This window comes from Taudactylus pleione, unplaced genomic scaffold (assembly GCF_031769625.1).
Source record: "Taudactylus pleione unplaced genomic scaffold, aTauple2 ptg000634l, whole genome shotgun sequence".
NCBI lineage: Eukaryota > Metazoa > Chordata > Amphibia > Anura > Myobatrachidae > Taudactylus > Taudactylus pleione.
In genome coordinates this window covers 2,645,093-2,671,617 of record NW_028285036.1, presented here as the reverse complement: position 1 = coordinate 2,671,617, position 26,525 = coordinate 2,645,093, and the positions used below count along the sequence as shown (strand labels likewise).

The 26,525-nt window shown below is 46.7% G+C and overlaps 1 protein-coding gene across 1 annotated transcript; it reads left to right on the top strand.

The window, feature by feature from the left end:
• Positions 1 to 24,321, top strand: TM7SF3 (transmembrane 7 superfamily member 3). The gene is made up of 12 exons (XM_088454798.1): positions 1 to 152; positions 8,819 to 8,973; positions 11,470 to 11,620; positions 11,747 to 11,867; positions 13,531 to 13,702; positions 14,736 to 14,913; positions 19,705 to 19,791; positions 19,935 to 20,015; positions 20,548 to 20,700; positions 22,020 to 22,117; positions 22,529 to 22,691; positions 23,026 to 24,321. The coding sequence occupies exons 1-12, from the start codon at positions 101 to 103 to the stop codon at positions 23,286 to 23,288; spliced, it is 1,674 nt and encodes a 557-aa protein (XP_088310924.1). The 5' UTR covers positions 1 to 100; the 3' UTR covers positions 23,289 to 24,321.
• Positions 24,322 to 26,525: the final 2,204 nt, after the last annotated feature.

The window sequence follows — 26,525 nt, the reverse complement described above, 5'->3', positions numbered from 1 at the left end:
AGCGGGGCCGGGGCGGGTCCTGGCTGCTGTACCCGGAGCATGTGAGGAGGCTGTGAGGAGGCTGTGGTGTGGAGCTTGGGCAGCAGAGAGAGGCAGCAGGATGCCGGGCTGGGCTCTGATAACCCTGCTCCTGGGAGCCGGCTCCGCCGCGGGTGAGTCCTGTGCCCCGGTCCCCAATTACTATTACTCCTGCTGCTGGGGGGTTGTTATAATATATACCTGGTGTAATATAGAGCTGCCTGTGCTGGGATATTATTATATACCTGGTGTAATATAGAGCTGCCTGTGCTGGGATATTATTATATATGTATATTATATACCAGGTGTAATATAGAGCTGCCTGTGCTGGGATATTATTATATATGTAAATTATATACCTGGTGTAATATAGAGCTGCCTGTGCTGGGATATTATTATATATGTATATTATATACCTGGTGTATTATAGAGCTGCATGTGCTAGTTGATTATAATATGCCTGCTGGTGTCTACATTGCACTGCAATATATGTGTGTGTATTATGTCACATACACATTTCTTCTAAAAAGAGTTATGTATTATACTGCATCTTTCGTATTATATAAGAAATGTTTCTGCATTTCTCTCCTGCTATATTAGATACATCCCTGTATTTCCCTTTTGCTATATTACATAGATTCCTGCATTTCTCTCCTGCTATATTAGATACATTCCTCTATATTAGATACATCCCTGTATTTCCCTTTTGCTATATTACATAGATTCCTGCATTTCTCTCCTGCTATATTAGATACATTCCTGTATTTCCCTTCTGCTATATTTGATATGACGCTGTATCTCTCAAGGTGCCTACACACATAGCGATGTGCTCACGGTCAGCCGATGTGTACGATTTCCCTTGACACTCTCCCCGGCAGCTCTGCACATGATCTGCACAGGATTTGGTGTCTAATCTTCACACGATCTCCCCTGCATCTAGACTTTTTACATTGCTTTGCGTCCTAGATTGTCAGATCTGCCCTACAGCACGGCAGATCTGACGATGCGACCTGCGGGGACGCGCATCGTATCGCCATCGTGAGTGGGGATTCACAATTTGGGCATTTTTTACACGATCTGTCGTTCCGATGCATCAGAATCGTCCAGATCGGGTAAAACATCGCTGTGTGTGTGTAGGTACCTTTACAGTGTTTACATATTACATCACTGCATTTCCCAACTACTAGATATGTGACTGTGTATTTGTCCTGTGCTATACATGCTTCTGCTTTCCCTCTTATTATATCCTATACCCTGTTGCACATCTCTTCCAGTTTTGTCATACTCATTATTTTGGTATACATATCTTTCTGTTATGTTACTGTATTGTCACACTCTATATTGTATACGTTATTGAGTGTCTAAGCACCATCACACGTTACTGTATCTCTCTACTGGTTTATATCATATACATTATTGCATCTCTGCTGAATACGTGTGTGGGAGGAGTTTCTATTACCAGCAGTGCATTAAAAATAAACCATGAGCAGATACATCCTTATAACTAGGTTCTGGTTTTCCATGTTTGGCCAGTAAATTCATAGGCGCATATAGCTGGTGTGTGCGCGTGTCCTATTGTTCTATATATTTTCTTGTATTGTCTGTATAAAGTGGGTGTGGCTTGTATCATCCTGTAACCAATCACAGCATTTTTACTTACCACTGATCACCACAAAATACTTTCTCGCTTTTAATAATTATAGTTAAAAAACCCCTTCATTACAAATAAAGAAGACAGCAGTTAATTACGTGTCACCCGCCTTGTTTTAATACTCGGTAGACTCTCCTTGTGCTGCAGTTAATGCCAGGAGTGAGTATTTGGGCACATCGTGAACTTTATAACATTGGAATCTGCAATTTTCACCCGTTTCTTTTTTTGCAGCACTGCGAACATTCCACTGATCTCTATGGGATTAAGGTCTGAGCGCCCCCTGGGCCGCCCCAATTCAATTTTGTTTTCTTTATCTTTTTGCTTTTTAAGTCACTACAATGTGGCTTTTAAAAAAAATTCTTTGTGGGCATTTATCTCTCGTCCAAAGTGCCCAGGAGCTATTCAACTGATTTTCTCAGCAACCCCCGAAGCTGCATTTATCTCGGAGGGTGCAAAAAGAGATCGGCGTAAAATAGGGCTTCGTGGCTGGTTACAAGTGCCGGCGCGCCGTAACTGCAGAGCGTCCTCCACTTAGCATAGTTTAAGTTGCTTAACACGGCCAATCCCGTGCGTTCACATGCGAGAAAGTGTCCGTCATGGGAATTAATTGAATAGCTGTTGGGCACTTGCATGCTAAATTAGCCTAACGATGAAATCGCCCCCATTATGGGTCCACCTGTGTAGTTAGTGTTGGGATGATGCACAATTTTAGGCTCGTGACAAACATTTCTCCTACCAGTGAGGCCAAGAAAGTGATATCTTGGTCCTGTTAGACCAGCATGCGTTCTCCACTCAGTAGTACCCTCTGCCAAACTCTAGGCAAATATTTTATGGGGCCTTTTCACTATCGAGCTCCATTGGCCCCCGTTGATTTAAGTATCCAACTCGCGGCGAGTTGCCGCATCAGATATTAATATACCGGGGCAATGCCAGGACAACTGCTTGGTGACGCAGCTGACCTGCGAGCCACTTTCACCGACGATGATGGTTTCCCCTGACAGGCAGTGTCACTGCGCAAGTGTGACCTTCTTCCAATAGTAAGGAGTTGGGCTCCAGGGGCTGGCTTCATCTGAAAAGAGCTTGATGAATAAAGGGAATCCACATTGGGACTCCAATAATGAATGGGCCTATTATAGAAAAAAACAAAAAAAAAACAAACGTATACGGCTTCTACATGTATAACAGGCCTGTTCACCTTGTCGGTGTCGGTAAGTATCATATATAGGTCTTAAGTCTAGCAATTCTAGGGGTGTCTCATTCTGCTCTGGTGCTTCTAGCACACTCAGCTGATGCAACAAACTACTGATATATGGACCAGTGTGTGCTAGAAGCACCAGAGCAAAGCGCGCCACCCCAGGCAAGTAAGAGGAACTGCAGGGCGCTAGAACGAAGACTACTATATAATTTCACAGTACTAGTATTGTGCTCTTTTCCGCCAAATCCATTTTGATTTGATGATAACGGAAAGGTGAGTTCTGGTGATCTCTGTAAAACATTCTGGACCTCCTCCTCTATCTCTATTTCCAACTAACCCTTCAACAAACTTTCCTATGTATTGCTAATCAATACAGAATATAGCTGAGCCTTACTGCATAGTATTTACTAAACTAAACCCCATCAGCTAACAAACCTCTATCTCACATAATTATACCTTCTCTTATGAAGCAATATGTAAATGCATATTTGGAAGTGAACTATGTAACTGGGGCTGTGTGACTGACACGCACTAAATTACACTTGTCTTATCACTGGGACGCACAGTGCAATCTGCAGCATCAGGTTTGTGATGGCAGGGGGCGTGGCTACAGAGCTTGTGACCTATCGCATTGCAGTTTAATAAATAGTGGGTGTTCCCAATAAATTTCAAATAATATTGCTCTTGGCAAATGAAAACTTCTACTGGTACACTAAAACCTATTTAGGAGGCCATGGTTTATAAATGTAATTACATATTGATACTTTGCCTTGGTCTGTGCAAAGAATGCCCCCTTGTTTAAATATATGAACTCGCGAGACAGTGTAGGGTTACTAATCTGCTGGCGTTTTGTACCACTAGTAGTGCGTTTGACAAGCGTGTCCGCAAGGTTTGAAAAAGCTTCCTCTAGCCATCCTGATCCGTGCAGCCGTGTTAAACGCGAAGCAATGGAAGATGATGTGTTCCGTAAAACTAAACGCAATGCAACGCCGGTGGCAGCAGGTCTGGTAAACGCAATGATTTATACAGTCAGACCTGCTAATGTGCTTTTTTACTTTGTGTTTAGAAGTGCAAGTAAAACGCGTGTTACAAATGGCAGTGGCGAGGTGGCTTTAGAGCTTACGGTACTAGGCAATTTGCCACGTTGGTTACCGAGACCCACTCTGGCGTCCATTAGAAAATGCCCCCATCGCTGATTGTATGGGAGCCTCTCCTCCTATAATTAAGTTAAGCTCTCACTGACAGGAATAGAGCAGCTTTGTAAGCCTCAATGAGACGCATTTCACAGCTGATCACAAGTTCTGTCATGGGTTGTGAACAGTGTATTTCATGTGCAAGTCTCTCTGGCCCCCCGCTGGCACGTCCTAGTTCTAATGAGTGAGATGTGATGCTTCCAGCGACCTTGTGGTCATTGACCTCTTAAAGCAAAATTCCGTCTTTAGGTTCATTATTTCAAATTGGATGAAATAAAAGGACTTGGCATTTACACATTTGTCATAGCGCCATAACGATGTTTGTGATTAGTTCTCGGAAGACTTGCCCTAATGGTTTATGGTTATACTGTTGCGTTTCTTATGTTCACATAAATCTTACTTTGGATGTCAGGCCGATACATTATATCAGTCACTAGTTTTATTGTAGTATGGCGGTACTATAAAGGCCTTGACCCGCCACTGATTGAACACCAAGAGGTGTTGGTGAGGTCCTATCTTGAATCAATCAGTTCTTTACTGTAAGCAATATTTTTGCTAATCATTTTAAATAAATTTTATGGTTAATTGATTGGCCATTTATTAATATTTGGCCTATATGGCCGTTTTTTGGGTGTACATTTGGTGAAGGGTTCCATCTATAGTGTCCCCTCTAGGCTGTTTTAGGAGGGCAAAAAGCACCCTGCGCTCACAGCCTGCGGGTGCCGTCTTCACCCGCGGAACGGCATCTATTCTCACTGTCTGCAGCGCTTGGGGGCTGCCCGGCGTGTCTGTAAGTGCCGGGCACGCTCCCAAGTACGACGAAAAGGGGACGCGTCTTATAGACACGCCCCTTTTCATGGCCACGCCCCTTTTTCGGACGTGCGCGCCTTCGACGCGCGCACAAAGTTGCCCTCTCTAGCTCCAGCGCCCTGCCTCCCTCCGGAGCTAGAGTGAACACTACATCCAGATTCGCTTGGATTGTCGTTTGGACTACCTATGAAGTCATCAAGTCCATTTGGTTGAAAGAATACATCTCTTAAAGAACTAAAGGCCCCAACCAGTCTATTGAGGCTAAAAATCATCTGGACTGCAGAGCCATATAAGACGTGTCGAATCATCTTTTATGAACTGCCAAAAAGACTTCTAGAGGTTAATTATTGTGCACCCTAATATATAAACCCCATAGGGGTTGATGACAAAGTGGAGAATCATAGTATGTACATGAGAATGAACAAACTATTCTCTGATAAGGATTAGGAATGTAATATTATGTTGGATAATACGGTCGCTGCGATATCACCACACTTTTTTCTTTTCTTGTCCTCCGCCTGCCTGTCTGGAGAGAAGAGTAGTCGATTATGTTGGATTTGTTGTGACACAAACTTTTTAGGGAGTCTTCCTGGAAATACTTCTGCAATAGCTGCAGTACTTCTGCTTCATGTCACAGTTCCGTAGTGCTGAGTGTGTGCAGTTATTTAAGTATTTCCCTTTTTTTTAGTGGTCACCACAACACTAGCCTCCGGGGTCTCGGGCGTTGTAAAATGCGATGAGCATCTGATTGTGGTCTTCTATGAATATCCCCTGTGCTAGGGATGCTTTCTTCTCTCTGACCCTTATCACTGCATCTACACAGCAGAGGTTTACTTATTTGACCTCTTTTGCTGCTGAGACTTTACCCAGCCCTGTGCTGAACCTATTTTGGCTGGTCACATTGCAAAATCACTATTAACAATTTTTCGCAGAAGACTTTTCAGAAAATAGTATTAGTCTGCCTATTCCTCCCGACACAGCAAATAAAATCTTTAAAGAATTTGGCCGAATTTATTACCCTTATGTGTTGTGACAAGTGCAATGTTTGTAGTCCTTCACCAGTCACTAACTTGCGGTGCTGATGAGTTGAAGTGCACAAGAGTGTGGGCCTGATTCAGAGTCGCTCGCTCTGAATCATGGCGGGGATTTTTTTTAATTTTTTTACCAGGCCGCTCGCTAAGCTGTGGGTGACCACCCACAGCTTTTGCGAGCGGCCTGGAGTCCGTCGCGATTATTGTGACCATTGGGATTGCGAGGAGACCCTGTGGTAGGGTCTCAGGTCTCGCAAGTCCGAGTGGACTCCCTGCTCTAATAGAGCAGGGAGTCCACTACTGACATCACGAGTGATGTCAGTAGGGCCGCCTACAAACGCCAGGCGTTCCTAAGGGAACGCCTGCTTCTGTGCAGCCCCCCCCCTCCTCGCCTACAAAATGGAGCGAGCTGTCAATCAACATCGACAGCCGCCACGTCTTGTAGCGAGACCCGTAGCGACGGAGCTGCCATCGCAGGACGGGTCTCGCGCATGCCGGAGGCGGTGCATGCCCAGAGGGGGACCTGTGCGCTTGCGAGCGGGTCTGAATCGGCCCCTGTGGCTGAAGTACAGTACGTGTGCTGGGGTTAGAACTAAAGTACAATAGCCCCAAGCTTTACCAGATTCCCCTGTTGCAGAGTGTGTCCTGTAATGTTCTGTAATAATGCTTGGCTGTTTATTAGTTCTCTGTCCACTGTAGGGGTTCCCAGCAACCATCCACTACTTCTGTTTTTCCTTCCCATAGTATGGGGTCTATATTTCTCTAAAGGTGCCCATACACGGGGCAATTTGTATCAGATCCGATCTCCTATACAATTACCTTGAAATTTCTTCCCTTGACATTCTCTGCGGTTTGTATTTAGAAAAGGTACGATTGTACAAACGCCCATACGATCCGATGTATTAAGATGCATCACATCGTACTGTTTGCTCGAAATTCTTCTGCAAAACCATTTGATCTACGATGCCGATACACGACTGCGGGGACGCGCATCAGCATTTTTTTTTTACACGATTGGTCATTACGATCAGACAAAAACAGCCATATCGTGTGAAAAATCGCCTTAAAGCAGCTATAACATATTTTTTTCTCTGTTTGATGCATGGACTTAAAATTTTTTGCTGCAACATTTATATAAAAAAAAAGGAAAAGAGTATTTTTAATATATTTGTCTTAAGAAAAGCATTTTTGTGAAATTAGAACGCATTTTATTCTAGTAAGCGTCCTGTGCTCCTCGCCATCCTGAGATGGCAATAGGGGGGCAGTGGCGGTCCACTGGCCTTGTTACGTAGGACGCTTTGTCAAAGATGCTGCGAACGTGATCTCCAGCTGGGGGGCTTCACAAGATGGGGGCGGGGGGGAGGGCAACCCAATCTCTGGGTAAAATGGGTGTTTTTGCAGGACATATGGCTTTTCTCCCTATAATAAATAGGCCCGTATTGCAGTTAGAGACCCCACCGCTAACTCTGTGCGGCTTCTCCCAATACTTGGCAGCGGGCACATCCCGTGGGTTAACTTTTAAATCTTTATTAAGGGCAGTTAAGTTCCTCTTGAAAAAGTTGCTCTCGGAACCAATTGGATAGAATTTGTTTTACTGATTGCCGACCATTCCTAATCATGGGCCGGGCAATGCCGTATAATGGCCCCTTATTGCTGGGAGATAACACTCCCACGTACTGTAACACGTGATAATTGGGTTTGTTGATGACAGGAAACGCTGGACATGTGCTAGACATGTGCTGCAATGTTTCCTACTGATCAGTATGAGGCAGCGCTTTCATGTGACTAATGAAATAATCAAAATGAAGACAGGACCCCAGTCAGTATCCACAGGGGTAAATTATCCAGTAATGGCCATAAATCCGGCTGCTCCTCCGGCTCTTTAAATAACTGTGTGTGTGTCTCTGTGTGTGTGTGTGTCTCTGTGTGTGTGTGTGTCTCTGTGTGTGTGTGTGTCTCTGTGTGTGTGTGTGTCTCTGTGTGTGTGTGTGTCTCTGTCTCTGTGTGTGTGTCTCTGTCTCTGTGTGTGTGTGTGTCTCTGTGTGTGTGTGTGTCTCTGTGTGTGTCTCTGTGTGTGTCTCTGTCTGTCTCTGTCTGTCTGTCTGTGTCGTGTTTTCCAGCAAAAGGTACCGGTTCCTGCTCGGCACGGTCAAACAGGCTGACCTGCAGAAGGGGGCTACGGGGGGGGGGGGTGTTGTACAATAGTTTCTAATATTGCACCCACCCCGCACTGGATCTGCCATTGTTGAGCAGGCATTGCTCTAACCCCCCCCCCCTTACCCAATTAAACTATCATACCCTAAAAAGTACCTCCAACAGATGCAGGAAGCATAGCGCCTAGCAGGTGAGTAATAGTATGGGTTTTATTTGTCTTTTATATATTTCAATGGCGCCTCAATGTCTTCCTCTGTATGGCTATGGTAGTATTTTATATGCAGGTCCACTGTATTGTCTAGAAGAACCTTGCACAGCTGTCTGGTCTCGCTCGGTGGTCTGGCTCGTACTTGTCACTCATGGTGTCTGCGGTAGACTCCAAGCGTTAGGCAACATTATCAGCCAATCAGTGATTTAAATTAGAACAATAATAAGTTTGGTAAAGTCTGCTGTGCTCACGATTATCGTCTCCCCTTTGGAAAGAATCGTGTTTCATTGATTCTTGCATTTCCAGGTAATTATTTTGCACGGATACAGTATGTTGTGTTCAGCTGAGCATAAGAGACCATTAGGATCTGTCTGGGCATCGTGCAGGGGTGGAAATCTATGTATCGGTGAGCTAGAAATCTGCTGCGTGCAGCCTGAGTGAATAAACATGAACCAAACCCTGAGTAAATACTCGCACAGCTGCCACAAGACATCATGGTGGTTGTATAAACAGATTTACTATACATCTTATCTGATCTTTCTGTCTCCATCTGTCCAGGACTTCTGGAAGTCTCCATGGGGCGGTTTGTGGACGTGAAGCTGGGGGTCTCCTCGCCCACCGAATTTGTTCTGCAGAACATTCCCGGGAATGTCTCCCTCATCCTATTCCAAGTCCACAGCCAGTACATGAATGTGACCCTCTCCTTCAACAAGGTATGTCCCCAGCGCGCGGAGCGCTACCGAACATTAAAGGGAACCCCGCCACCAGGAGACACTCTCTATCATGATTGGCTGGGAGCTGGGAAGCAGTGTGTGTGTGGGTGGGGGGCACCTAGCCAATGAGGTAGCATTGACTGATCACTTACCCGGGGATCCACTCTTTTTTTAGATTTATACGTCCCATTGCTGCTGTGTTAATCTGCTGGTCACAATACTGAGATTGGAGATTTCCTTCCTTGTAACGAACAAAGTTAATAGACTTGTGTGGAAATAATACTTAACGGCGTGTACTTGGAGGATTGAAACCTGTGGTTGTATCGTTAGATTATTCTGTTTATAAGAGGAAGCGCTTATGTAACCGATGAGAAGTTTGTAACTAAGTAATAAAAAAATGTTGAAACTTTTTAATTTGACTCCACGAGGAGGTAACGTTTTCTGTCCTAATCGCTGTTCCTTACCCCAACCAGCCCTATATAAATGTGCCCTGTACTATGGGCTGATTTGCTAATGTCACCGTCCGGTCTCACTGACTATACATCACGCCATACTTTATTGCTCCTACACAAAACATAGGATTACAGTGAGACAGACAGACGCTACACACGACTAAAAACCAGAGCTGGCATTTGTAGTTCAGCTTGGCTGTAATTGTGGCGCCCTAAGTTGCCTGCAGCGTCTATTTGATGTTACACAAAGGTAATAATAAGGTGTTTTCCACGGCGGGTGGTTACTATAATGCGCTCGCTGTATGTTATGTAAGTGATGACTGCTGGTACATTATCTTTGGGAGTCCTTCTGTTGGTGCAGATTGTTCCCGGCTCCTGTTAGACGTCACTCGCTGGCTCCTGGGTTTTCACGTAGTTTGTCCTCTCCTGGTTACTGTAAATATGTTGCTGGAAAGCTCCGGAGAGAACCAGTGGTGATTATAGGGTATGAGTAATGTGTGGGTTACCCTGATAAAGAGGATGTCGCTGAACGCTGTGCGTAATATCCCTGCAAACTAGGGCCACAGTGTAGATCTAATTATTGTGCTATTGTTCTTTGGTTTCATTTAGGGAAAACCCTGGTTACTTCCATCAGATGTCACATTTGTTACCTGATGTATGGAACCATTGTCCCATAGCTGATGGCTGAAGAACAATCACGTTCTGCCGTCTGGCCTGTTTGCTGGCTGACGTTCTGCCGTCTGGCCTGTTTGCTGGCTGACGTTCTGCCGTCTGGCCTGTTTGCTGGCTGACGTTCTGCCGTCTGGCCTGTTTGCTGGCTGACGTTCTGCCGTCTGGCCTGTTTGCTGGCTGACGTTCTGCCGTCTGGCCTGTTTGCTGGCTGACGTTCTGCCGTCTGGCCTGTTTGCTGGCTGACGTTCTGCCGTCTGGCCTGTTTGCTGGCTGACGTTCTGCCGTCTGGCCTGTTTGCTGGCTGACGTTCTGCCGTCTGGCCTGTTTGCTGGCTGACGTTCTGCCGTCTGGCCTGTTTGCTGGCTGACGTTCTGCCGTCTGGCCTGTTTGCTGGCTGACGTTCTGCCGTCTGGCCTGTTTGCTGGCTGACGTTCTGCCGTCTGGCCTGTTTGCTGGCTGACGTTCTGCCGTCTGGCCTGTTTGCTGGCTGACGTTCTGCCGTCTGGCCTGTTTGCTGGCTGACGTTCTGCCGTCTGGCCTGTTTGCTGGCTGACGGCCCCACGTCTGAGCAACCTGGTAGACAAAGTGATGCCTCTAGTAATTAAGGGAGATCTGTGAAATATTATAGTATCATTTTGGAAAGCTGATCACTTCGGGAAACAGTCCATTTAGTGTTACCCACATGCAGGGCTGTATAGATCCTTGTTGTCATGATGACTAAATGACAAGCATCCTGGCTACTGGCGCTGGGGCACATGTTGGGAAAAAGGCAACCTGTGGCTTGTTGCTGCTGATGGTGGTAGGAAATGTGATTGCGATGAGAGAGTTAAAGCCGCATATCCTCTTGGCGATTAAAATGAGCGATAACGACATCGTTATTCAACCGCTCATTAATCGGGCATGAAAATGGCGAACGACCAGCGATGCGCGCTCCCGCTGGTCGTTTCCGTCATCAATCATCGCCCCGAGCAGGCCAATAACGACAGATTGGGCATGTTCGTGGTTGAGGGAGGGTGCCTGCGCTGAACGACATATCAGGCAGTGTGGGCACCTGCAGGTTGAGGAATGACTGAACGATTACAATGTTGCAATCATTCAAACGTTCCTCAGTCGGCAAGTGGATACGCACCTTAACACTGTTACTTCAATGAACATGACCTGTGGACACGTGTTCTGGTGACGTCAATAAGTGGCTGCTGGTTCTAGTAGAAAAAAAATGGCGTTTCAGCACCAGCAATTAGAATATAGCAGAGGCTGCCCGCACTGGGTACGTAGTGGGATACAGGCTGTTACAAGAATCTCCGTACCATAACCTTCTTGTGTGTGATGATGAGCGATGAGGCTGCTATTAAATATATTTCTTGGCTTTTAGGTGCGGAGTGCAAATAGCTCCGAGACTGGCAGCGACGCTGGTCTCCTGACGGTCCTCCTTCCCAAGCAGACAAACTGCACCTGGTACCTGGAAACTTCATACCCGGATCCGCAGCTGGCATCAGCGGTCACCGTCCCGTACACGGAGAGGGGTAAACGCATGTCCTGTGACACATACCGTTAGCGTGTTGTTAATTTTCACACCTCACAGATTAATGAAACCCAATAACCGAATTCTCGCCCCCCCTAATGTAACCATTACTGTCCCCTGTTTTCAGATCCAATCCCTGGCGCATGTAACTTGGAGTTTAATTTGGACATTGACCCGAACTTGTATCTCCAGTACAATTTATATGAAACCGTCATTAAATTTGCCCCGGCCAATTTGGGCCATGCAAGGTAAGGGTAACTCTTGTCTGTCCTCCTCCTCTTGAGCGTATTCGGGGGAAATTGCTCACTCGCTGTAACCAAACAGACCGTAACGCGGGTACAGTGCTCTGAGACTCGTCCAGGCCTCTGTAACTTGGATAAACCTGTAGTCCGAGCAGCGGCCGTGTAGTTGGTGAACCAGTCCCATGTGTTGAGGGGGCTTATTTTCAGTCGCATGCTAGTCCGTTTTCCAGCTGGATCTTGAAAATGTTCGCCCTGCGAGAGTGTCGGAGCGTGCATACGGAACTTTGAGCCACTACAGGTTCTTCAGCGGGAGTAACTAGACCATCGCATGCAGGCCGTAACAGCAGGAATAGCGAACTACAGAGATCCGTCGTGATGGGGGGGCAGTGCGGATACCTAGGTGTGGCTGATTATGAATACAAGCAAAGATCCACATTTATTCCCAAGTGTGCAATGCGGCTGACCTGCGCGTGACCCTGAATCAGCCGTGACGTGCGCAAGCAATGATCCGGATACCTGTGCAGTTTTTAGAGCAGTTGGCCTATGTTGCGCACCTTTTGGAAACCAATAAATAAATGACCTAAACGCGTTCATCTGAATGTATGAAATCCCTTATAGTGACGGTTCTGAGTTCAACCAAGAACAGATAGGGTACGGTAGTTTGAGTGAAGCCACCCCAACACGTGGTTACATCCTATGACTAAGGCCCTCATTCAGACCCACTCGCGAGCGGCTGTCCGCTCGCAAGTGGGTCGATGGTCTGCACTGCGCATGCGCACGACGGAGGGAGCTCCGTCGTGCGCATGCGCGAGACGCGACGAGCGAAGGACTTTCCTTCGCTCGGAGTGTCTCATCAAAGGGGGCGTGCTGTCGATGTTGACTGACAGCACGCCCCCTTTGGTGGGCGTGCCTGCCAGACAGAGGCGTTCCCAAGGGAACGCCTACCGTCTGAAGCCGGCCCCACTGACATCACTAGTGATGTCAGTGGGAGTGATTTTGGCTCTGATAGAGCCAAAATCACTCCTGGCCTTGCGGTTGAAAAACTGAACCGCAGGCTTCTGCTCGCAGTTTCGATGGTCGCGATGGTCAAGACCATCGCGACCATCATCCTGCACGCTCGTATATGCTGTGGGTGGTGACCCACAGCTATACGAGCGTCCAGGAGGGCGCTCCATATTAATGGAGGTGGGCCCTGATTCAGAGCGAGCGCTCTGGTCAGAGCGTCCGGCTCTGAATCAGGGCCTAAGTGGCTTGGTTAATTTTCTTGTCAGACTTTTTTTTTTCTTCAGGGGCCAGCTTATGATTGACCCCTCAACCTAAAATTGTCTTATAATAACAGAGAAATGATCTAAAAGAGCCACTAGCAACATTTGCAAAAAAACAAAAAAAAGTATAAAATGATAACTAGGAGAAAAAAGAAAAAACTGCTCCTGCAGAACAGCTCCCCCTAGTGGCCATTGTATAATATAACATGACGTGCAGCCTCCTTGCAAATTATGAGCATATAACGTTCTTAGAAAATTATCTGCAAGGCACGGACGGTCACTTGCGTAGTGCTGCCGCCTTACACACACTAGGACCAGCCTAGCCGCTGGATTTCTGGTAACTGTTGTCCGCTTAATCAGTGATTTATTACTCTTTGCACACAACTCTTCTCCCTCCTCCCCAGAGCGGCCAGTGCGGCGCCTTGCGATGTCCAGGTCGGCCAGGACTCTCGGTGGCGCCTGCAGTATGACGTCTATCAGTACTTCCTGCCGGAGAACAATCTCAATGACTCTGTGCTGATGGCTCACCTGCAGAAGATGGCGATGGTCCCACAGGTCATTGCTAATGGAGTCAAGGTGAGATCTCCATCCTGCTAAAATGCTATTCTCCTTCTCGTCATAATTATAATATGGGTTTAATTCGGGGCAGAGCAGCTTTTTGTTATCAATCTTCATTTTCTGCGCATATGTGCGACACCTGTTTTCAAGATGTAGAATCGCCTGTAGTCAGTCAGGTCGTCCTACTGCTCAGAGCTGCACAGAGTGTTTTAGGAATTGAGTGAGCTGGTCATGTGGGATGCAGAGCAGTGTCCCCAGCAGCACAGAGTATATCAGGAGATGAGTAATGTGTTAGTGAGGACAGGGCTGCATGTGACAGGGGCAGTGACATGATGTGAGGAGGGGAATGGAGGCAGCAGGAAGCCACAGACTGTGCTGCTGGGGACCCTGCTCCTCCCACTATGTAACTCTCTGTCTGTGACTTCCTGCTGCCTCCATTCCTCTCCTCACATCCTGTCACTGCCCCTGTCACATGCAGCCCTGTCCTCACTAACACATCACTCATCTCCTGATATACTCTGTTCTGCTGGGGACCCTGCTCCTCCCACTATATAACTCTCAGTCTGTAGCTTCCTGCTGCCTCCATTCCCCTCCTCACATCATTTCATTGCCCCTGTCACATGCAGCAGGCTTCTTTTCCTACGATTAGTGGGGATCTCTGCTGTCCAGCTCTGTGATGATCACCGAGAGATCTGACGCAGGGCTAGAAATGAACGCCAGCCTTTAATTGGGACAGTGCTGCGACCATCAAACAGGGATCCGACTTATCCCTAGCTAGAGCATTAGTGGGGCTGGCCACCTCGACTCCCCAAACATTTTAGGCTTCAGTACTTTGAATTGAGTGAGCGGCTGGGGACCCACAAGGGTGTAGGGAATCAGTTTAGTACTACATGGGGGGGGGGGAGGCTTCTTAAACCAGCTGGATGTTGGAAATGCCCTTTTAAATGATCCATAAGACTGAAACGCTGCTTACAAAATCTGACAACTTTTTATAATGAAATAATGTTGAATATATTTATTTTGCATTATTATTTATTTTCCCCCCTGACAGCTGGCCACGCTGATATCTAGCGACCGCACCGCCGTGTCCTTTTCATCCATTCCCGGGCAAGGAGTCATTTATAACGTGGTGGTCCGGGATCCTCTTCTGAACACGTCCGCGGCCTACGTTCCGGTTCACACATACGCCTGCAACTTCACTGCGGCCGTGGACAGCTGCTCTACGCTCGGTAGGAACACCTATGGGAACATGTGTTACAGCATGAACGAAACGTGATGTATGACCCCTAATTCCCACAGAGGCATCTTTACCTTCTGTCATCATACCCTGAGAGGTGGGGACGGACATGGACAGGACGGCATACTGATTAGTGCACAGCGCAGGTCTATATAGCTGTAGTCTCAGCTCTGATGCTGGGACGCTAGAGCACCACTGACCTGGAAGCGATTACAGTCGGCGCTGATACCTCTGTAACGCGTGCACTAATGTATTGTCCATTGTGCTGCTCATAGTAAAAGTGCAACTGTTATTGACAGTTACTTTATGGGGTTTAGTATAAAAGATCTACATAAAGATGGTGTTCCCGCTAGGCTGGTTTAGCGGGACACCGTGCCCTGCCCGATTTTACAGGTGCAAAATGTGCTCTGCCCTTTTTAGCAGCGCCACGCTAAAAAAGCCTTCCCTGTGCCTTCCCCCACCTGCGGGACGCAGTGTCCCGCGGGTGGGAAAAGTTGCGGCGACCGATCGTTGCCGGAAGAATAGATACTGTGCGCATGGCGTTTATTCACAGTGAGGGGAGAGCTTGGGGGGCTAGCCCGGCCCCTCTGTAAGTACTGGGCACACCCTTATTGGGCGGTCACTCCCCTTTTTCAGGGGCGCGTGCGCATAGATTCTTTACCCGTCCCCCTTAGCGCCCTGACGTGCACGAGATCTAGCGGGAACACTAAGATAGACAGTGTATAAATAGACCTCACCTGGTAGACAGTCAGTAGGTCGACAGGGACAAAAGGTTGACACATGAATGGTCGATGGGTTCAAAATGTCGACACAAAAATGGTCTACACAAGGTTTTTTTGGGAGGTTTTCTAACCCTGATCTTCACCCTAACTGTCCCTCGTAGTGCCACACCCTAACTGTCCCTCGTAGTGCCACACCCTAATACTACAGTAAGTGCCACACCCTAACTGTCCCTCGTAGTGCCACACCCTAACTGTCCCTCGTAGTGCCACACCCTAACTGTCCCTCGTAGTGCCACACCCTAACTGTCCCTCGCAGTGCCACACCCTAACTGTCCCTCGCAGTGCCACACCCTAACTGTCCCTCGCAGTGCCACACCCTAACTGTCCCTCGCAGTGCCACACCCTAACTGTCCCTCGCAGTGCCACACCCTAACTGTCCCTCGCAGTGCCACACCCTAACTGTCCCTCGCAGTGCCACACCCTAACTGTCCCTCGCAGTGCCACACCCTAACTGTCCCTCGCAGTGCCACACCCTAACTGTCCCTCGCAGTGCCACACCCTAACTGTCCCTCGCAGTGCCACACCCTAACTGTCCCTCGCAGTGCCACACCCTAACTGTCCCTCGCAGTGCCACACCCTAACTGTCCCTCGCAGTGCCACACCCTAACTGTCCCTCGCAGTGCCACACCCTAACTGTCCCTCGCAGTGCCACACCCTAACTGTCCCTCGCAGTGCCACACCCTAACTGTCCCTCGCAGTGCCACACCCTAATACTACAGTAAGTGCCTAAACCTTACAAACCAAAAAAACAAAATGTACCATTTCAGTGTTGACCCTTTGCACCTTTTTATCTTCATCCATGTTGACCTTTTGTCCCTTTTTGACCTATTGACTGTCTGCCATGTGGTGTCTATCTCTAGACATTGTCGACCTTTTTAATGTAGATCCATAGACTGGATCCCTCTCTATGTAATAGTTACTGTAGAGCAAATCTTGTTATGGGGATGATTACGGGATATTCATGAATGTGCGACTATGTCCTGTACGTTCATACATGTGTCTATCTCAGTGCTGCCAAGGGGTGTAGTAGGTATCAAATCCCGACAGCAGCAGCCCGGCAAGGGTGAAAATCCTGATCGTACCTAAGGTAAGTATCTCTAACCTAATTCATACCCCCCTGAACCCTAACCCTCCCTTAGGGGTGCCTAACCCTAACCCTGCCTTCCCCGCTGCCTAACCCTAACCCCCCCTTCCCCTAGCCTAAACCTAACCCTCCTGGGGGGTGCCTAACACTAAGTCTCCCCAGGAGCCCTAAACCTAACCCTCCCCCCCCCCTGTGGCTGCCCGCGCCCAGCTTACCTTCGTTCGGTATGCTGGGCGTCGGTCTTCCGGCATCTGGTTAATGACAGGCATCGAGTTTTTGACGCCTGTCATTAGTTCCACGCTGGGATTAGAAAGTCTGGAAGCCGGCGGTCGGCATTCAGGCCGTCGGCTTCCAAACTACATCCCCTGCCGAAAATCTGATATGATTGTAATATATCTGACAGGCGCACTAATAAACAACTAAAATATAACTTTTCTTAATTTATTCCATTAATAAACCAGAACCATATCACTCGGTTCAGGTTGGAGATCAGTGAAATATGTAACTAAAAAGGGAATTTATTATGATGTGAAATAAATGTATGTTGGTGATCAAACAGAAAATAATACATAAAAATAAATGAAAAAACGATCTGGTTTTATGGTGTCTAATGTGTTTATGAATTCTGAAAATCATTGTCCATAAATTAGACTATATAAATAATTCACCACAGTTAGTGCTCCCGATTGGTCATAATTCAGCAAATATCACGTATATAATATGAGTGGTATATATTGGGGTCATGCACTACCAATGTTAGGTTATTATATCTTCTGTGGGATTATTATGTCAGTATCATATCTGCAACATAGAGCCGTATTCAATTTGAGCTCAGCCACAATGCTTTTTCGCCTCCCGGACTTTTCGTCTGTTTTGTAGGCGGAAAAGTATCGCGCGCGTGCTCTCGTATCCCCATATTCAGTTTGAAAGTAGGCGAAATCGGGACCCGGCGAAACTTGAACAGGCGGAAAGTGCTGTCAGATTTGGGTAAATCAGCCTGACACCCCCCAAAAGATGCTCTGACATGGGGGTTCGCTATGGTAACCCCCCGATTTGGCTTGCTGAAGGTATTTGGTGTTTTTAAACGGGCTCAATAGCTGCTAAATAGCGTTTTTCTATTCGTGGTGCAGAATAGTATTCAGGAGTATATTTTCCAGAAAATAACTTATCCCAGCAAATTCGGGGTACTTGAAAATGGGGGTCAGCATATTTTAAAGTTGCTAAAGTGAAGTTGAAAAAATTGTGAAAAATCCACCTTCTGCAAGCTTCCGCAATGTAAAAACACTTGGGGTATACTTGGGAACCCCCCAGAGTCAAGTTCTCTAGTTTTTAACTTTGTCCCCCAACATTTTTTTTTTTCGCCCCCAAATTCAAAGCGATTTTTTTTGGGTGTCCTTAAGAGTTTTGACACAGTTTACCTTCGGGATGCTGTCTGAAGGCTGCAGGGGGTTCCCGCAACGTTGCACCCCAAAACCCCAATTCTGCACTTTTTTCCGCCTGCTATTCATAGGCGAAACTTTTCTGCCTAGTACATTGCATTGACTTTCCGCCTAGGCAGAAAGTCTTTCAAATTGAATACGGGGTAAAACCAAAACAGGCGAAAATGACGTCATTGGCGAAAAGTTTTTGCCCAAAACACGCGAAAACGGCTTTTCGCTCCAAATTGAATACGACCCATAGTCTGCACTGTGAATCAGACTGTTACCATTCTGTATCCAGTACTGACATAGAGCAACGATGTCAGGATATCAATCCAGTAATCTTGAGACTTGCTGTGTTTAGGTTTAGATGAAGGGTTTATAACTTTATATTAAGTACTCATGCATTACTGAACAGCCGAATTATTAGGGATATAACATATACAGAGTAAAGAAGCCAGTCCCTCTGTCGTTTGATCTCATATGTGTATCAACATAAAATCCTGCTTGAAAATAATCTATATATTTTTTATATCATCTGTCAGTCGATAATTAGTGCACGCAGCACCATTTGCTTATCGATATTCAATATGAGATTGTATGGGATATCCGATACACTGACAGAGGTTGAAATCCATATGGTACTATGATACTGAAATATTAATCCCACAGAAGATATAATAACTTAACATTGGTAGTGCATGACCCAATATATACCACTCATATAATATGTGATATATGCTGAATTATGACCAATAACTGTGGTGAATTATTTACACAGACTAATTTATGGACAGTGCATATCAGAATTCGTAAATACATTAGACACCATAAAACCAGATCGTTTTAATTTATTTTTATTTATTATTTTCTGTTTGATCACCACACACACTTTTTCACATCATAAGAAATTAAATTTTTAGCTATTTATTTCACTGATCTCCAACCTGAACCGAGTGATATGGTCCTGGCTTATTAATGGAATAAATTAATAAAAGTTATATTTTAGTTGTTTATTAATGCGCCTGTCAGATACAGTCACTTTTCCTCTCTTTCTTTACGTTTCTAGTAATGGTCGTCCAGGCAGCGCCCCCTACTACAATATATACAATAGAAATCAGGGGTTTTTCATGAGGCTTTTTTGACCACAACAGAAATGTACTGTGTGCAGATATACTCCTTTTTGTCTTTAGAATGATTGTAAAATAACATTTATTTGACTCCGATTCTTTTCGCCAACTTTACGAAAGCTCGTATCTGAAAAGGAGGCAAAAAGTCATCTTTCACGGATCTCTTGGATCTCCCGCAGCGGAATGATGGCGATTTGTCTCGTTTACAGATACAAACTTGACAAGAAGATCCCAGTCAAATCCGAACCGCTTATCTCTAATTTAAACTTGCGTTAACAGATAAAGGAATAAATGTGTAAATAACCTTCTGGTCAATTGAGAAATGTGAGAGAAAAATACCAAATATATATATATTTTTTTTTCTTTTAGGCAGAGTTTCGACCAAAGTGTTTTTCACGCTGTGCGCAGTCTACAGTCTTTTTATTTGCTTTTTTGGACACAGTTTTTTAAAGGCGGGTGAGTTATTCCAGTCATGAGCGTTGTGCAGTGAAATCCTCACGGTGTAGTGTTTCACACCCGAGTGCCTCAGCTGCTGCGGAAACTCTTAGGGAGCTGAGTGGTCTGACACTCGCTGACGTGTTCGCTCTCTCTCTCTCTAGATTTCTTCGCCATGGGATATATTATCTTTGGCTTTTTCATGTTCGTTCTTCTCACAAGAGCCTCACACCTTAATTACGATGGTAATGTTTGTTAGAGTTATTACTATATCTTGTTACTTATACTGTAAATACCGTTACTAGTATCTGGTAAATATTCTATCCTGGTGTAAAAATTCTTCAGTGTAAGATTATATATTTTTTTTCCTATTACTTTTTATATGAAAAGTTGCATCATGTTAGTGACATTACATAGTACAGCGCAAGATTGAATGTGCACAAATTAGATGCTAAAGCAGTGATGGGCGACAGGACGCCCCCCCCCCCGCCCAGGTTTTACTTGAAGCCCCAACCCCTTTCTGCTTTATGTGTAACGTCCCCTGATATGCTAATACAGATAGGTGTCTCTGTCATTGATAAACGTATTACTTTAGCTTACTGCTGATATTACGAGTAATGTTTGGCCCATTTAAAAATGAAAGTGCCGCCCGTTGTTGTGTAGATTACAAATGATGATTGTATGTAGGGTTGCGCCGGGGTCAGGGTGGGATAAAGGGAGAGTAGACTGCACTATAGACCAGCTTTGATGGGACTGACTCTCTCTTTCTCTCTACAGCGCGTCTCGCAGTGACTGCCCTCACTGGGGTCATCGGGGGGCTGCTGCTGGTGTCCTACTGGTGGCGATTTGGCTGCTTCTACCTCTGCGTGCTGCTGGTGGGGCTGGTGCTGGGATTCCTGGTTGCGTGCATCATATTTTTCACCCCAATAGGTAAAGTATTGGTTTCCGTGAGGCTGTCGGCACCAGGCGGTTGGTGAGGATGAGTTGCTGTCTGTCTGACGTTAGTGCAGATGTCCTACCCGCAGAGCTGAGCTCGCCCGTCACATACAGGAGACAGATCGTACTGTATTTGTTGTAAGCTTAGCTTGTCTCTGAATGTATGACAGGGATTAAATGGAAATCTCTAGTACAGGGGTATTAGCAATAAACCAGAAAAGGAGAGCGAGTGTAAAGCTGCATACACACGTAAAGATTTTCTGTCCAACCATCCAACTAGTTGGTTGGAATGAAAATCTGGTAAGGTATGAAAGTAAATGACAATCAGCAATTTGCTCCCAAACGCCAGAAAATGGACAAAAACTGTTCAAACATTTAACAAACTTGTCTGACGCCATTTTCATCTGTTTTCTGGCATTTAGGAGCAAATTGCTGATCATCAGTTACTCCCATACATTACCAGATTTTCATTCCAACCAATCAATTAGTTGGACAGAAAATCTTTACGTGTGTACCCAGCTTACGGCAGACGTGTGGCACGTAGAGGTAAGCCTGCTTTCCACATTAGGGTGTAGCCAGGTAAGCGGGCCCCTATTCCTGTGTGTCAGATATGGTAGCGTGTAATGAGGTGCATATAGACAGTGAGAGAAGCGATCTTGGCTCATTGCACGTTATAATGTTATAGCTCCTGTTTACCTCCTATGCTCACAGTCGGCCTTGTTGTAAATACACGAAGCCGGAGCTGTCTGTATGTAACTGCCCAGCCGCATCTGGTTTCAGCCCTGTTCTGTAAGCGGCTAGCAGGGCTGGATCCTGGTGCCAGATACTCTTATCTCCCCTCTTCTGACCTCCCTGGGAGAATGGGGGTTCCAGTGCGGCTCCGCAGGGGCCTGTTTCCAGCAGCTAACCTCATTGGCTGACAGCATGGTGCTATTTCGTGCTCATACTGAGTTCCCGCAGCCTATTGGTTTGGGAAGAGTGCCTGTGGCCTGGAAGAAATGGGGAAAATGCTTATTCACTTACACCATTCACAGCTGTGTGTTTGGGGTATGCAGCTGAATTTGGGAGCTGTGACTGTTATTTTGCGGTGTGTGTGTGTTTGTTTTGGGTGGAGGAGACAGGAGCTGCCCCCTCCCTCCTTCATGTTATACGCGCACAGCTTGTGTCTCTCTAGGTGTTGTCACACCTAATTAGTCCCGGGACCCTAAGGGCTAACAGGCTGGGGCATGCTTCACAAAGGATCGTCACTGTTAAAATATTTGTGTGATGTTTGTATGTAATTTAGGGAACGTTATTCTCCTCCTTTCTTACAGGGGACTACGCCACATTTCGGCATGACGCCATTTTTTGGTTGACGTTCACTTGTATCGCCCTGCTGGTGCCTGTCTGCCTGCTCCCCAGCCCAAAAATAGTAAGTGTGCCCCTCCCTCCAATTTATTTATGCTATTTATTTCCATTTAAAATATCATCATGGAGGCAGCCATTTTGAAAAACAAAAGGCGCTCATACAATACCACAGGTTCAGAGTTTGAAGTCCAGACTTATTTTCACTCCTTATTCGCTCCGGTAGTTGTTGCTTTGTCGCCATAGTTTGTTATGGCTTCTCTTTTAGCTAACAATCTGCACTTGATGGTAACCACATCAGTGTCCTCCCTATATTGTCAGTCTTCTGGATGATGGTGCTGCCCAGGACCAGCTAAATTAACCAATAGCTCTGATTTTAAATCTGGGCTCTCATGTACATGCCGGGAAGTTTGTCATGTTAATAATCTTGGGTGTGCTGTCTGTTTACTGAACTAATCAGCCTTTTCCTTTGTTCAAGCTGAACATTCTGACCTGCAGTGTAGTCGGCTCCTATACGGTGGTGTTGGCAATAGACAGTTACTTGTACACAAGCCTCAGCTACATTACCTTAAATGTCCTCAAGAGGGCGCTGAACAGCGACTTCAGTGCAGCCTACACCAGCGTGCCGTTCCAGACTAACGGTAAGTCTCTGCGCTCATGCTTCGCTCAGCGCCAGCTCCTCTTATAAGGGTCTCTGTCTTGTCTTCAAGTATCATGTACAATTTTAGACCCGTTCTCGCAAATTGTTGTTTGTTTTAGAGTATAAATTGGTCCTGTATGCAAAACGCTTGTATCGTGATCATGACACGTGTGGAAAGGATAAATGTACGGCACCCCCATAGTTTTATGTATTATAACTTGCATACTTTTATATTGCAGCCAGTTCTCCAGGGCCTAACACTAAGTCACTTGCACCAGGGAGGGGTGTTGGGGGTGTATCCCCCTGACCTAACTAATGTCTCCTGTTCCTGGCAGATTTTGTCATCATAGCGATATGGGTGGTCCTGGCGTTCAGTGGTGTGTCGACCCAGCTATACCGAGAGAGGGAGAGACCCCCATTCCCTCCAACCCCCTACTTGATATGGAAACGAGACCGAGAGCGACGGATAACAAACATTCTGGACCCCAGCTACCACACGCCACCCCTAAAAGATCGGCTACTAGCCAGCCTGGCTCGGTTCAGGGATCTGTTTCGCAAGGAGCAGCCTCTGGGGGAGAGGACCCCTCTGCTACTATAAAAAAAACATTGGTTCTGCTGCGGCCAATACGAACCTATCGGGGCTGTACTGGTGGAGGGCGGCAACGGTCTCATCCCTAATACCGGCTGGGAATGTGCGGAGGGATGCGGAGGTTTTGCAGCAACGTTCTGTGTTCTGTCTACTCCCCTCCAAGCGCGTGCCGCCTTGCAGTAACCTGTACCCAGGTTCGTCGATCCAGGGACAAGTTCTAATAAGACTTTCAGTGTTACATGATGGCTGCAGAGGAAGGGGCACAGGCCCAGGGTGCCAGGGGTAGCAGGCAGGCTGTGGCTTTCCAGCGATGGTTCAACTACAAGCCTGCTCTGGGGTTACTTCACCCGCTGTGGGGGGGGGGGGGAAGAGGGGGTGCAGGATGTTTTTAGTTGGGCAATATACTAATGATGCAACCCCAGGAGTCTCCCCATCCCCCGGGACTCTTGGATCACTCCGTGAAATACACTTGGGCTTGATGTGATCGTGATGCCGGCAGAAACTGTTTGCACACGCACGTGCGAGCGTCTGCCCTCTTCTACATTCACACCGATGAGCGACAGCGATAACATGGACGTGACCGGAAACTACTAAACATCAAACACTATGGTGGGTTTACTGAAGTATTAGAAAGCCGCCCAGTGTACTCTGCAGCCGTGAGTGAGGATCCAGGTGAGAGAAGCGGGAGATTCAGGGCTGAAGAGCGGGCAGCATGCCCAGTGTGTTGGTGGTGGCATCGTTTGTCCCGCCGTGTGGCCAGGGATCCCTCCCGTGCTATGGTCAGATCACTGTGTAACGCTGCCTCTCCCCACTGTCTGTACCACTATCCTGACACCGGCTATCGGGGGGCCACAGATGTACAAATGGGGGGCCATCGTTGCCTAGTAACCACTCTGTTCTTTGTTTTTCACATACAGTATTTTGTAAAAAAAAAAGCAGAATTGCGCACTGGGGAAATTATATATATATATATATATATATATATATATATATATATTTACTAAACTGCTCATTTTCCAAAAGTAAAATGTGACTTTGCAAATACCAGTGTTTGTGTGGTTTTATATATTTAAAAAAACAAAGTGAATGAATAACACGCTGTAGTTGTTTGCATTCCTTTTAGTACATTCAGCCATCAATTAATGCCTTTGTGTGCATATGATCTTGGCGCACACCAGGTTACATAATAGGTCACGTAACTACACAATGGACAGGGGTCTGTCTGTCCGTCCTAATCCACATCTCTTGGCTACAAGCACAGCATCAGATAACCTCCCGTTCGTGGACTCCCGGACCGGATTTGCGTTCTACGCGAAGTGGAAGGTGTTAATGGCGTTTCCATCTGCCATAAAGTGATGCCGTAACGCTACACACTTGCTTGTTGCGTATGTATGTAGCCAGCACAATATTCTATTTCAGCTAAAATCATGCTGGTAGCTTAATTGGTGTCTGACGAAGTGCTTGCGCACGCGTTCAAACTATCCGATGTTTTCTTTTCCAGCTACAAGTAACGCTGGGCGCGATCTCAGCAGGGGTAACCTCTCCAATGTGTAGTGTGATTCGATAACCAGCCCGATCCCAAACAAATTATTGCGCCGCTCTCCAGCCCTTCTGCAAACAAACTGCCTTCAGTTACAGCCAAATATTTCACATTTTGACTCATCAGTCCAGAGCACCTGCTGCCATATTTCTGCACCCCAGCTCCTAAGTTTTTCATGCATTGTTCAGTCGCTAGGCCTTTTTTCCACGTCAAAGGTATGGCTTTTTGGCAGCAATTGTTCCATGAAGACCACTTCTGGCCAGACTTCTCCAAACAGTAGATGGGTGTACCTGGGTCCTATTGGTTTATATAGAGGGAAGGGGGGGCCTAGATTGCACACCCTAAGCACAATGGCCCTCATTCAGACCCGCTCGCAAGCGGGTCGATGTTTAGGACCACAGCGGCCACACTGCGCGTGCGCAAGCCCCGGAGCGAGAGAGAGATTCTGGCTCCGGGGCTCGCTACCAACGGGTGGCTGTCGATGTTGATGGACAGCTCGCCCCGTTTGGTAGGCGGGCCTGGGGGGGGGGAGGGATGGCCGACCAAACGAAGGCGTTCCTTTAGGAACGCATGCAGTTTGTGGGCGGCCGCACAGGCATCAGCAGTGATGTCAGTGGGGAGCTTTCTGCTCGATCAGAGCAGGAAGCTCCCTGGGGCTTGCGGTTGCCGAGACCCAATCTTAGGGTCTCATCGCAAGCCCTGATGGTCTTGACCATGGCGACCATCAACCTGGTCGCTCGCTAGAGCTGTGGGTGGTAACCCACAGCTTAGCTAGCGACCAAGAGGCCGCACTTAAAAAGTTAAGCAGCCACCCTCATTCAGAGAGAGCGATCGCTTCTTGCGACCGCCTCTGAGTGAGGGCTAATGTGAGGTGCTACATGCTGAGACTAGTAGAAAAAGAAAAAAAAAAATGCAAGTGCACACTCTTAATGGCCCATACACATAACGATATCGCTGACTGATTGTTCTGCACCTGCCCGGAGTGCTGGATGATCGAGCACCCCACCAACTCCCCAACGGCTATAGCGACCAATGATCGCGGGTCCCTATAGGAACCTGCTCGATATCGAGCAGGTTGGCCAGCATGCACGGCTGATGGACGATATCGCTATCGTCCATATGTGCCCGATCATTGCTGGTCGTTGGAGGCTTGGAAAGGGCCAAAAACTGAACGATTTAAATGTTATCGTTCATTTATATCGCTCCGTGTGTACAGAGCTTAACCATGCTAAACCTAATAATAATACTGCTATATTGCGTCAATGAGGTTCTTAGCATAATAATTGTTCATAACTATGGGCCTGCCCACCACATCCTGGTGACCTCCTATCAGGCAGGTCCCTAACACTCCTTTGGAACAAGTACAGGGCACGGGACCCCCCAGGCCAACCCAGCAGGACCGCCCCATGGCATCACACTAGTGCGAGATTACAAGTGATAGGAGTTTCTTTATATTTCTCTAAGTAAGTGTTAAGTCTTACACTTTTAATTATAACCTCTTGCTTATGTAAGAAGTGCTACATATATAAAAAACAAACTAAAAGTGAAAAAGTCTACATTATGATGCCATGAAGCAGTCCAGCCACACCAGCCCCAGAGAGCCCCGCACCACAATACCAGTCCCAAAACTGACACACAGCATATATGCAGTATATAGTAGGTCTTACCCTCCCTGTGCCTTATTAGATGTGCAGTCTTGGAGTGCA

Excerpts from the sequence above, each read along its gene's own strand:
- TM7SF3 (XM_088454798.1), top strand. The coding sequence starts at position 101 with ATGCCGGGCTGGGCTCTGATAACCCTGCTCCTGGGAGCCGGCTCCGCC. Across the intron at positions 11,868-13,530 it reads GCCAATTTGGGCCATGCAAG|AGCGGCCAGTGCGGCGCCTT; the intron begins GTAAGGGTAACT and ends CCTCCTCCCCAG. Across the intron at positions 14,914-19,704 it reads GGACAGCTGCTCTACGCTCG|GCAGAGTTTCGACCAAAGTG; the intron begins GTAGGAACACCT and ends TTTTTCTTTTAG.